The following is a 12884-nucleotide window of genomic DNA, read 5'->3' as shown; positions in this document are numbered from 1 at the left end:
GCTTTAAGCGCTAAGGAGGTTACAAGGTGATCAGGTTGTCCCATGGGGGGCTCACAGTTTTAATCCCCATTTTCCAGATGAGGTAACTCAGGCCCAGAGAAGGCCCAGATCGACACCCGGCCCACGTTCGACCCCCGGCCCACGTCATCCCCCGGGCCTGGAATGCCCTCCCTCTGCCCATCTGCCAAGCTAGCTCTCTTCCTCCCTTCAAGGCCCTGCTGAGAGCTCACCTCCTCCAGGAGGCCTTCCCAGACTAAGCCCCTTCCTTCCTCTCCCCCTCATCCCCCCTCCATCCCCCCATCTTACCTCCTTCCCTTCCCCACAGCACCTGTATATATGTATATATGTTTGTACATATTTTTTACTCTATTTATTTATTTATTTATTTATTTTATTTGTACATATCTATTCTATTTATTTTATTTTGTTAGTATGTTTGGTTCTGTTCTCTGTCTCCCCCTTTTAGACTGTGAGCCCACTGTTGGGTAGGGACTGTCTCTATATGTTGCCAATTTGTACTTCCCAAGCGCTTAGTACAGTGCTCTGCACATAGTAAGCGCTCAATAAATACGATTGATGATGATGATGATGAAGTGACTTGCCCAAAGTCACACAGCTGACAATTGGCGGAGCCGGGGTTTGAATCAATCAATCAATCGTATTTATGGAGTGCTTACTGTGTGCAGAGCACTGTACTAAGTGCTTGGGAAGTACAAGTTGGCAACATATAGAGACAGTCCCTACCCAACAGTGGGCTCACAGTCTAAAAGTTTGAACCCATGACCTCTGACTCCAAAGCCCGTGCTCTTCCCACTGAGCCACGCTGCTCCTCTACCAATAGCAATACCAATACCATGCCGGGGTTTGAACCCATGACCTCTGACTCCAAAGCCCGTGCTCTTCCCACTGAGCCACGCTGCTCCTCTACCAATACCAATACCACGGAGACCCAAGCTTCCGTCTAACCCGGGTTCCAAGCAGAGACGGAGGAGGGAGAAAACCTTCCCTTTTTGTCAGGCCTGGGAGTTGTGACCTCACAGCCCTCCTCTGACTTGGACGGTTTCACCCTCGGCTGCTTTCCCCTCACCAGGAACACAGGTCTCCTAACTGTGGGTTGGGGTGTCCGCCTCCTCAGGAAACCCCTTCCCCTGGGCAGGTGGGGAGCGTGAGCCCCAGGATTCATTCGTTCATTCATTCAATTGTATTTACTGAGCGCTTACCGTGTGCAGAGCACTGTACTAAGCGCTTGGGAAGTACAAGTTGGCAACACATAGAGACGGTCCCTACCCAACAACGGGCTCACAGTCTAGAAGGGGGAGACAGACAACACAACAAAACATATTAACAAAATACAATAAATAGAACAGTAAATATGTACAAGTAAAATAAATAGAGTAATAAATCTGTACAAACATATATACAGGTGCTGTGGGGAGGGGAAGGAGGCTGGGCGGGGGGGATGGGGATGGGGAGAGGAAGGAGGGGGCTGAGTCTGGGGTCTCCAAGCACATATGGGGAGTTGAGTGCCACTCTCTGCCAGCCTGCCTCAGGGTAGCCAGTGGAGCAGAAAGTCCCGGGGTCTCACTTTTCCCAGCGGTCCCGGCCTGGGAAGCCCAGGCTGGAGCCAAGCAGGCCACCTGACAGGTGGAGGGGGCCAACAGCTCCATGGACTCCGGCCTTTCCCTGCCCCAGCCTCAACGGCCACTTACCGTTCTGTCCGCCGAGCCCGTGGCCAGTAAGAGGTCATCAAACGGAGAGAAATCGAAGTCGGTCACCACATCTAAAGGAGAGGCACAGCTGATGAGAGGGCAGCAGCACGCCAAGGGCCTCAATTTCCAAATCCCAATGCCAATTTTCTTGCTAGAATCCAAAACTTAGCTCCACCCATGAGGCCGGGCCTCACCAAGGTAGCCAAGTGGCTGCCCTTCCCCCCACTTCTAGTCTCCTCTTGGGCCAGAGATGCCAAGCAATCAGGGAGGAGCTTGACTCCCACAAATCCCTCCAGGGTTTCACCAGGAGGGAACTCTTGCCTGGGCTCATTTTACACAGGTTCTCTTTTCCTTGAGAAACTAGCCCTAGAAGAAAAAGCAGGGACTTTTGCAAGGAATGTGGGGGCAAAAAGGAGTTCATGCTCAAATAAGCCTGGAAAGCTTACTGGTTAACATGACAGAGATAAAAGCTTGACAATAACTTAAGAGACCAGAGGGCTCTACTGAGGGAAAGCATTCATATTTGGGAGGTGGCATGGCCTAGTGCAAAGAGCCAGGTCTTGGGGAGTCAAGAGACCTGGGTTCTAGTTGTAGCAACTCGCCTGCTGTGTGACCTAGGGCAAGTTGCTTAACCTCTCTAGGCCTTACTTCCCTCATCTATAAAGTGGGGATAAAAATCACTGGCCTCCCTGCCCACTGCCTCCAGATGCAAACCAGGGCAGTAAAAGCAGCTCCTCGGAAGTGCGGCCAGTGAATACTGTTGGTCCACAGATGACTTCCTTCAGAACTCTTCTGACAGAGGCTCAAGAGAATTTGGTTCCAGTGAGCAAATGGCCTAACTTCCTCATTCTCTACAGCTCTCCACTCAGGTCCTCCTAGACCTGCTTCCCCTCTTGAGGCCTCCAGCAGGGACCACCACTAGAGAAAAGGCCCCAGCTAGCCAAAGGGCCACCCTATACTCCCAGCACCAGGGTTTCCACAGAAGGGCGGGTGGCCACCCCACAGAAGGAAGCAGATCCCATCCAAGCGTTGGTTTCTCTACATAGGTCTGACTCAAGGCAGTGATACCAGTTGTAGGGGCCTGGGAATGAGTCGGGGACCCAGGAATTGACATCCCAAGCTCTCCCTGTGACTGAAGATGAGGTGCACTAAACATACTAAGCCCTTCCAAAGTGATTATCTAGCAGTTGGTGGACTATCCAATAATTCATTCATTCATTCTATCTACACTAACCCCTCCCATCCCCTTACTGTAGGGGTTCCTCAATTGTCAGTTCTTGGTCCCCTTCAGTTCTCAATCTACACTCACTCCCTTGGGGAACTCATTCGCTCCCACGGCTTCAACTATCATCTCTACGCTGATGACACCCAAATCTACATCTCTGCCCCTGCTCTCTCTCCCTCCCTCCAGGCTCGTCTCTCCTCCTGCCTTCAGGACATCTCCATCTGGATGTCTGCCCGCCATCTAAAACTCAACATGTCCAAGACTGAACTCCTTATCTTCCCTCCCAAACCCTGCCCTCTTCCTGACTTTCCCATCACTGTTGACAGCACTGCCATCCTTCCCGTCTCACAAGCCCGCAAACTTGGTGTCATCCTCGACTCCGCTCTCTCGTTCACCCCTCACATCCAATCTGTCACCAAAACCTGCCGGTCTCACCTCCGCAACATCGCCAGGATCCGCCCTTTCCTCTCCATCCAAACTGCTACCCTGCTCGTTCAATCTCTCATCCTATCCCGACTGGATTACTGCATCGGCCTCCTCTCCGATCTCCCATCCTCCTGTCTCTCCCCACTTCAGTCCATACTTCACGCCGCTGCCCAGATAGTCTTTGTGCAGAAACACTCTGGGCATATTACTACCCTCCTCAAAAATGAATGAATGAATGAATGAATTCCATCGTATTTATTAAGCGCTTACTGTGTGCAGAGCACTGGACTAAGTGCTTGGGAAGTACAAGTTGGCAACATATAAAGACGGTCCCTACCCAAAAACGGGCTCACTAATAATAGTGGTGTTTGTTAAGCCCTTACTGTGTGCCAGGTTCTGTACTAAACTCTGGGGTAGACACACAGTAAGCAGGTTGTCCCACGTGGGGCTCAATCCTCAATCCACAAAGGTCTTAATCCTCATTTTACACATGAGGTAACTGAGGCACAGAGAAGTGAAGTGACTTGCCCAATATCACAAAGTAGATAAGTGGTGGAGCTGGGATTAGAATGCATGTCCTTCTGATTCCCAGGCCCATGCTCTAATGACTTAGGCCAACACTGCTTCTCATGGCAAGAACTGCATGCACATCTGCCCCAGTTGGAAGGTAAGAGGAAATAAGGATCAGCAGCCTCTGAATGATCAATCCAGGCAGTACTATCAACGATATTTATTGAGTGCTCCTTACTGTACTAAGTGATGAGGACGATGGCATTTGTTAAGTGCTTACTACATGTCAAGCACCGGTCTAAACCCTGGGGTAGATTCAAGGTAATCAGGTTGGACACAGTCCATATCCCACCTGAGGCTCACAGTCTCAATCCCCATTCTACAGATGAGGGAACTGAGGAGCAGAGAAGTTAAGTGACTTGCCCAAGGTCACACAGCAGACCAGTGGCAGAGCCGGGATGAAAACCCAGGTCTTTCTGATTCCAAGGTCCGTGTTCTATCCATGAGGCCATGCTGCTTCTGTGCCACTGCTGCCGTGGCTGTCAAAGTCCCCTTTGTAACTCCCCCAGCCTCAGGGCTGAGCCCGTATCCTTCTTGAAGCTGTTTGCCTGGACCAGTGGGCGGATGATTAGCTGAACCGTTCCCAGCCTCTGGGATCTACCAGGCTCCCGGAAGAAATGAGGTCAGCCAGGAGTTTTCCATTGGCAGACGACAGCAAGCCAAGGCAATGCAGCAGGCTGATCCTTCTCTATGGAGATGCCAGGGGACGAAGTGGTTGGTGAACTCATCTCCAGAAAAGGGCAGAAGAAGGTCCCTGCCACTCCTCCAGCTGGCACCCACTGCTCATTTCCTTCTGGGCAGTTGGCTGGGCTACCTCTCCACTTCCTCCCGGACTGGTAGAAATAATAATAATAATAATAATAATAATAATAATAATAGTATTTGTTAAGCGCTTACTATGTGCCAAACACTGTTCTAAGCGCTGGGGTAGATACAAGTCAGGCTGTTCCAGGTGGGGCTCACAGTCTTCATCCCCATATGATGATGATGATGATGGTGGTATTTGTTAAGCGCTTACTATGTGCCAAGCACTGTTCTAAGCGCTGGGGTTAATACAAGGAAATCAGGTTGCCCCACGTGGGGCTCACAATCTTTATCCCCATTTGACAGATGAGGTCACTGAGACACAGAGAAATCTGTGGAAAGGAGGCCTTCCCAGACTGAGCCCCCTCCTTCCCCTCTCCATCCCCGCCGCCTTACCTCCTTCCCCTCCCCACAGCACCTGTATATATGTATATATGTTTGTATGTATTTATTACTCTATTTATTTTATTTGTACATATTTATTCTATTTATTTTATTTTGTTAATATGTTTTGTTTTGTTCTCTGTCTCCCCCTTCTAGACTGTGAGCCCGCTGTTGGGTAGGGACCGTCTCTATATGTTGCCAACTTGTACTTCCCAAGCACTTAGTACAGTGCTCTGCACACAGTAAGTGCTCAATAAATACGATTGAATGAACGAATGAAGTGACTTGCCTACGGTCACACAAGCTGACAAGTAGCGGAGCCGGGGTTAGAACCCACAACCTCTGACTCTCAAGCCCAGGCTCTTTCCACTAAGCCACACTGCTTCTCAATGGAGGAATGCCCAACGTGGTCATCACCATCTCCTAGAGACCATTACGCATCTCCCTCCTATTCCCCCAATTTTCCCCACAGGAGTCTCTCACTCCCAAAGGCTCCTCGCACGAAATGTATTGGTTCTGAAAGAGGAGTGGGAACTCCAGAACTCAGACCTGAGCAGCTGGGAGGCGGTCCAGAACCAAAGAATCCAAGCCCCTTCGTCCAACACCGAGGGCAGACTGTGAGCAGTTCCTGGTACTGCCAGGGGCAGAAAACAGAGAGGAGTCGGAGCATCCCAGAGCTCTCTCCGGGGACTCCAATGGGCCCCTAAATCAATCCATCGATTGATAGTATTTTTTTAAATGGTATTTGTTAAGGGCTTACTTACGTGCCAGGCACTGTTCTAAGCACCGGGGTAGATTCATTCATTTAATTGTATTTATTAAGCACTTACGGTGTGCAGGGCACTGTACTAAGCGCTTGGGAAAGTACAGTACAACAATAAAGAGTGACAATTCCAGCCCACAATGAGCTCACAAGCTAATAATAAGTCTGGTAGTTGTTAAGTGCTTATTATGTGCCAAGCACTGTTCTAAGTACTGGAATAGGGTCAGGTAATCAGGTTGGACGCCATCCACGTCCCACACAGAGCTCACAGTCTTAATCCCCATTTTACAGGTGAGGTAACAGAGGCACAGAGAAGTGAAGTGACTTGCTCAAGGTCACACAGCTGACATGTAGTAGAGCCTGGATTAGAACCCATGTCCTCTGGCTCCTGGGGCCCATGCTCTTTCCATTAGACCATGCTGTTTTCAGGTTGGACACAGTCCCTGTCCCACACGGGGCTCACAGTCTTAATCCCCATTTTACAGATGACGTAACTGAGGCACAGAGAAATGAAGCGACTTGCCCAAGGTCACACAGCGGACAAGTGGCGGAGCTGGGATTAGAACCCAGGTCCTCCTGATTCCCAGGCCTGTGGTCTAGCCCCTAGGCCACTTGGCTTCTCAGTATTTTTTAAGCGCTTACTGTTCCTTGCAGAGGAACAGAAACAGGAGAGGAGGCAGGGAGCATCCGGCTTTTCCTGCTATTAGCCAGGCACATCACTTACCGGAATGGCAACCCAGGTGAGCCGCAGACCTCTTGTCCCCACCTTGGCTTTCCAGGGGCACAATGCCCAGGACACCTAAGAGACAAACATAGGTTAGAAAACCCAAAACAGGCTGCCGTAACCCCAGACCCGGAGACCAGAAGCTGTCCATTTGGGCTGCAGGGAGTGCTCGAAGGGAAATGGCTTTTTAGGGAGAGTGATAGCTTGCTCTGGCCCTCACCCTAAGAGTAGGATTCCGAAACTAAGAGAGAAGGAGGCAGAGCCGGGTGGGTCCTGCGTACTGGGGCTGTGGACTGGAAGATCACCCAGTGGGGACCTGGGCAATGCATCCTCTCTTGGAGATCCACTGGGACAATCCTCTGTGTTCTCCTATCAGGCATTTCCTGTCCTCCTCCTCATCAATCGTATTTATTGAGCGCTTACTGTGTGCAGAGCACTGTACTAAGCGCTTGGGAAGTACAAGTTGGCAACATATAGAGACAGTCCCTACCCAACAGTGGGCTCACAGTCTAAACGACTCACTTTCTCACTCACAGTCTCACTGTCCTGTGGCTTTCCCTCTCCCATCCAACAAAAGTCCGAGCCTATCGCCTTCCACTTCCCATACAAGGGACACTGAGAGGGGAGGGATGAGGAAACGCACGTGGAAGAAATTGAGGACCTCTGACCTATCCCTTTAGGTGACAAATTGTTAAGTAAAGAGATGCAGGGATTTTAGGGGAGGAGGATGGAGACGGGGGTGGGCGGGCTTCAAAGAACTCACAGGCCAGAAATCCACCATAACGGGTCTTTTCATCCCTGATCGGAAACTCTCGGATCTTGCCAGGGCCCTGGGAGGCTAGTTGAGCCATGGGGATGACTGCCTTCATCCCCCCGCCCCGTGGACTGGGCTCCCTCGGACTTCCTCCAGAGAATGGAACCATCCCCATCCCCTTTCCGCCCTCAGCCCCCTTCGCCACTCCAGGCCTGGGCCCCTCTTACCAGCCCGGTCCGAGCTGAACGCGATCAGGTGACAGCTGGACTTGATGTGATTGCCATAGGATGTGGCCGTTCCAGCTCGGATGTCGCCGATCCAGGCCTAAAAGCAAGGAGCAGGAGGGCAGGGCTGAAACCAGGGCACCCGGAAGCCAAGTGACTCACAGACGCAGCGGAGTCAAATCCACAACCACCGCCCCGGGATAACTGGGAAAGAACTCCAATCCCAGCTGTCTTGTACAAACTCCCAAAGACATTTAATCTCCTAGGGGTGTCCGGTGGCTGGGATGGTCAGATCTGGACTGGGAGGCCCCTCGGCCTCTCTTGGTCCGGGGCTTGGGATCAGCTTCAGGGCTTCCAAACCTCTTCAGAGGCCACCCCCCACCAGCCTCGGAGATGCGGGTGAAAGGACATGCCTCCCCTACAGTGAGCGTCTGTCAATCAATCAATCGTATTTATTGAGTGCCTACTGTGTGCAGAGCACTGTACTAAGTGCTTGGGAAGTACAAGGTGGCAACATATAGAGACAGTCCCTACCCAACAGTGGGCTCACTTGGCTGAAACACTGGGTCCTTCTTGGCTGAGTGGGAACAGGGCAGAAGGAAAGAAGAAAGGGAGGGAGGGAGGTGAGCCCCAGCCCCCAGACATCCCCTCATCCAGAGCACAGCCAGCTGAGCCGGTAGCTCCTCGGGGACTCTTCTCCTGCCCCAAACTCCCAACTGCAAACACACACCACATTTAGTGACGACTTCACCAGTCTCCTCGCAGACCGCTCTACTTCCTGCCTCCCCCAACCTCCGGTCCATACTTCACTCTGCAGCCTGGATCGTTTTTCTGAAAAATCATTCAGTACATATCTTCCCACTCCTCCAAAACTTCCTCCGCATCATACAGAAACTCTTTATCACTGACTTGAAGACACCAATCAGCCCTCTCCCTCCTACTGTACCTCACTTAACTCCTCTAATACCAGCCTACTCTCTGTACCTTGAGCTCATCTATGCCACCTCTAAGCCCTTGCCCACATCCTTCCTTCGGCCTGGAATCCCCTCCCCCTTCATATCCACCAGCCCATCACTCTCCCCACCTTCAAAACCCTCCTCAAATAACATCTCCTCCTAGAGGCCTTCCCTGATTAAGCTTTCATTTCCCCTCCTCGCCCTCCCTCTGTCATCGAAGCAGTGTGGCTCAGTGGAAAGAGCCCAGGCTTTGGAATCAGAGGTCATGGGTTCAAATCTCAGCTCCACCAATTGTCAGCTGTGGGACTTTGGCCAAATCACTTAACTTTTTGGGGCCTAAATTACCTCATCTGTAAAATGGGGATTAAGACTGTGAGCCCCCCATGGGACAACCTGATCACCTTGTAACCCCCCGCCCCGCCCAGTGCTTAGAACTGTGCTTTGCATATTGTAAGCGCTTAATAAATGCCATTACTATTATCTATGTCCTTGGCTGTGTAGCCCTTGAGCACTTTGATCCTCTAGACTGTAAACTTGTTGTGGACAGGGAATAGATCTGTTATCTTGTTATATTGGACTCTCCTGAGCACTTAATACAGTGATCTGCATACGGTAAGTACTCAATAAACACAACTAACTGACTGGTGCTCACCTCACCCACAGCCCTTCAAGTACATATCCTTAAACTCCACTATTTCCCCAAACGGTAATTTATCTTATTCCCTCTCTAGCCTGTAAGTTCCTCATGGGTGAAGATGCTGTCTACCAACTCTGCTGCATTTTCCCAAGTGCTTCCGAAAGTGCTCTACACAAGCTAAGTGCTCAAAAAAAAAAAAAACCCAATGATTGATTGATGGCACACTGAGAAGCCGAGGGAGCCCTGGATTTACTACAGTCCTGCTTCCAGGCCTCCTCCCTGGCCACTCTGATTTCGCTTGGACACTCGCCTAAAGGTTCCTCTTCCCAAGTGTGTTTTTCAGGTGTGAAATTTGATACCGAGACTTAGAGTTAAATCCTAGGGTCCCGTGACTCCAAACTCTTTAACTTTTTTTTTCCTGATGGGGCGGGAGGAATAAAGCCCCATGAGCAGTGTGGCTTAGTGGAAAGAGCCTGGGTTTGGAAGTCAGAGGATGTGGGTTCTAATCCTAGCTCTGCCACTTGTCTGCTGTGTGACCTTGGGCAAGCCACTTAACTTCTCTGTGGCCTGGTTAACTAATTCCCCTCCCCGGCCCTACCTCCTTTCCCTCCCCGCAGCACCTGTATATATGTTTGTACAGATTTATCACTCTATTTTACTTGTACCTATTTACTATTCTATTTATTTTATTTTGTTAATATGTTTTGTTTTGTTGTCTGTCTCCCCCTTCTAGACTGTGAGCCCGTTGTTGGGTAGGGACCGTCTCTATATGTTGCCAACTTGGACTTCCCAAGCGCTTAGTCCAGTGCTCTGCACACAGTAAGCGCTCAATAAATACGATTGAATGAATGAATCTGTAAAGTGGGGATTAAGACTGTGAGCCCCACATGGGACCACCTGATTACCTTGTATGTGTGCTAGCGCTTAGAACTGTCTTTGGCACACAGGGAGTGCTTAACAAATACCATTATTATTAATAATAATATATAAATATATAACATATTATATATAATAACATATAATAATATAAAGTAAAATATATAATGATGTGTGATATAATAATAATAATAATATAATTAATAATAATAATAAAGATCTTTGAAAGCACTTATTGACTACCCACCCAACTTGATCCTCTTTCTGTTGAGAAAGAGGGAGCTGGGACTGCAGCTGGCTTTGTGGTCACATCCAGTCTGAAATCAGCACCTGCTGGCCACCTGTCATCTCCTGGGCACCATATTCATTTTACTTGTACATATCTATTCTATTTATTTTATTTTGTTAGTATGTGTGGTTTTGTTCTCTGTCTCCCCTTTTATAGACTGTGAGCCCACTGTTGGGTAGGGACTGTCTCTAGATGTTGCCAACTTGTACTTCCCAAGCGCTTAGTACAGTGCTCTGCACACAGTAAGCGCTCAATTAATACGATTGATTGATTCCCCACAGCACCTGTATATATGTATATATGTTCGTACATATTTATTACTCTAATTAATTTATTTTACTTGTACATATCTATTCTATTTATTTTATTTTGTTAGTATGTTTGGTTTTGTTCTCTGTTTCTCCCTTTGTGGACTGTGAGCCCACTGTTGGGTAGGGACTGTCTCTATATGTTGCCAACTTGTACTTCCCAAGCGCTTAGTACAGTGCTCTGCACACAGTAAGTGCTCAATACAATTGATTGATTCCCCACAGCACCTGTATATATGTATATATGTTTGTACATATTTATTACTCTATTTATTTTACTTGTACATATCTATTCTATTTATTTTATTTTGTTAGTATGTTTGGTTTTGTTCTCTGTCTCCCCCTTTTAGACTGTGAGCCCATTGTTGGGTAGGGACTGTCTCTGTATGTTGCCAACTTGTCCTTCCCAAGCGCTTAGTACAGTGCTCTGCACACAGTAAGTGCTCAATAAATACGATTGATTGATTGATTGATCAGAGCAGCAGACCATCTCATCAGCCCAAGCAGTAGCCACAGCAGTAGCAACTTTCAAAATGTTAGACATTCCATTTCTCCTAGCCCAGTATCTGGTGGCAACCACTAGCTCTCCCCTCCCACACACCTATCGATCGATCGACAATATTTACTGAGCGTTCGCTGTGTCAGGAAGTCAATCATATTTGCTGAGTGCTCACTGTGTGCACAGAACTGTGCAAAGCGCTTGGAAGAGTACAATATAACAATCCACAACAAACTTGTGTGTGCAGATCACAGTGCTGGGCACTTGGGGAAGAATTGGTAGACGCTTTCCCTCCTTGGAAGAGTACAATATAACAATAAACAGACACACTTTCTGCCCACAACAAACTTGTGTGTGCAGATCACAGTACTAGGCATGTGGGGAAGGACAATACAACAGAATTGGTAGACACTTTCCCCGTCCCCGACTTCGGCTCTGCCTTCCTCTTTACGTTCTTCCCTGGAATCACCCCCGTAGAAAATCTGACCTAAATCAAGTAGGTTTTCCCAGAACATGGTGTTTTTAGAATGGGTGAAGTGAGAAAGCTGAGGAACACAATGGAGTGTCCTAGGCTGACAAGAAAAGAATGTCCTATGCTGGTAGGAAAAAAATGAGAAATGCATGATCTCTTAACCCACTCCTTCCATCCAGGTGCTAGCGAAACTGACACCAAAGCGCTCCCAGATCAAGACACCCTCAGTAATCCTCAGTGTGTCCAAGGCTGGAGACTCAACGGGGCTCACTGACTTAGCTGCAAAGGGAGAATCTCACCCCCCCCCCAAAGGCCCTGTCATCCCCTTTACATTACTTGCTGTCACCCTGCAAGACTCCAAAGTGTGCTGATAAAGTAGCTGACAGTATCCTATTGTCGCTCGCTCTGGATTCAACCAAGTACACCTTGATGCAGCAGTCTGCCCAAATAGCCCAATTGGAGACAAAACCATTCATTCGATCCTATTTATTGAGCGTTTACTTGATGCCAAGTACACTTGATGCCCTCCCTAATGAAGCGAAGCAGCATGGCCTTAATGGAAAGAGCATGAGCCTGGGATTCAGAGGACTTGGGTTCTAATCCCAGCTCCACACTCAAAATCCACCCCCTCCACCTGCGCATCAGACCCCATTCCTTTACACCTTATAAAAACGCTTGGCTCTTCCCTCCCTAATAGCCATCTTCAACTGTTCGCTCTCCAACGGCTTCTTCCCTACCGCTTTCAAACAGGCCCACGTCTCCCCTATCCTAAAAAAAACCCTCCCTTGACCCCCAGGGCTCCCTCCAGCCGCCCTCCTACCACTCCTCTCTAAAACCCTTGAGTGAGTTGTCTATATCCGCTGTCTCCAGTTCAAGATCCCCTCCTCCAATTCTTTCCTTGATCCCCTCCAATATAACATCCATCCTTTTCACTCCACAGAAACTGTCCTCTCAAAGGTCACCGATGATCTCCTTCTTAACAAATCCAATGGCTTCTCCTCCATCCTATTCCTCCTTAATCTCTCAACTGCCTTCTAGACTGTGAGCCCACTGTTGGGTAGGGACTGTCTCTATATGTTGCCAACTTGTACTTCCCAAGCGCTTAGTACAATGCTCTGCACACAGTAAGCACTCAATAAATACGATTGAATGAATGAATGAATACACTGTCGATCACCACTTTTCTCCTGGAAACACTGCCCAATTTCAGCTTCACTGACATTGTCTTCTCCTGGTTCTCTTCCAATCTCTCTGGCCGTTCATT

The 12884-nt window shown here is 48.9% G+C and overlaps 1 protein-coding gene across 2 annotated transcripts in view; it reads right to left on the bottom strand.

Moving 5' to 3' along the window:
- Positions 1–12884, bottom strand: part of LOC119941990 (mitochondrial import inner membrane translocase subunit TIM16) — a 161341-nt gene that overhangs the window by 138420 nt on the left and 10037 nt on the right. For both annotated transcript variants that reach the window (XM_038762618.1, XM_038762616.1), the window contains exons 2-4: positions 7587–7683; positions 6606–6680; positions 1710–1780 (exon numbers count right to left, since the gene is read on the bottom strand). In XM_038762618.1, the coding sequence (XP_038618546.1) occupies positions 1710–1780; positions 6606–6680; positions 7587–7683 (243 nt within the window). The remainder of the gene's footprint in view (positions 1–1709; positions 1781–6605; positions 6681–7586; positions 7684–12884) is intronic.

This window comes from Tachyglossus aculeatus, chromosome 21, assembly GCF_015852505.1.
Source record: "Tachyglossus aculeatus isolate mTacAcu1 chromosome 21, mTacAcu1.pri, whole genome shotgun sequence".
NCBI classification, from domain to species: Eukaryota; Metazoa; Chordata; class Mammalia; order Monotremata; family Tachyglossidae; genus Tachyglossus; species Tachyglossus aculeatus.
This window is presented reverse-complemented; position numbering and strand designations above follow the sequence as displayed.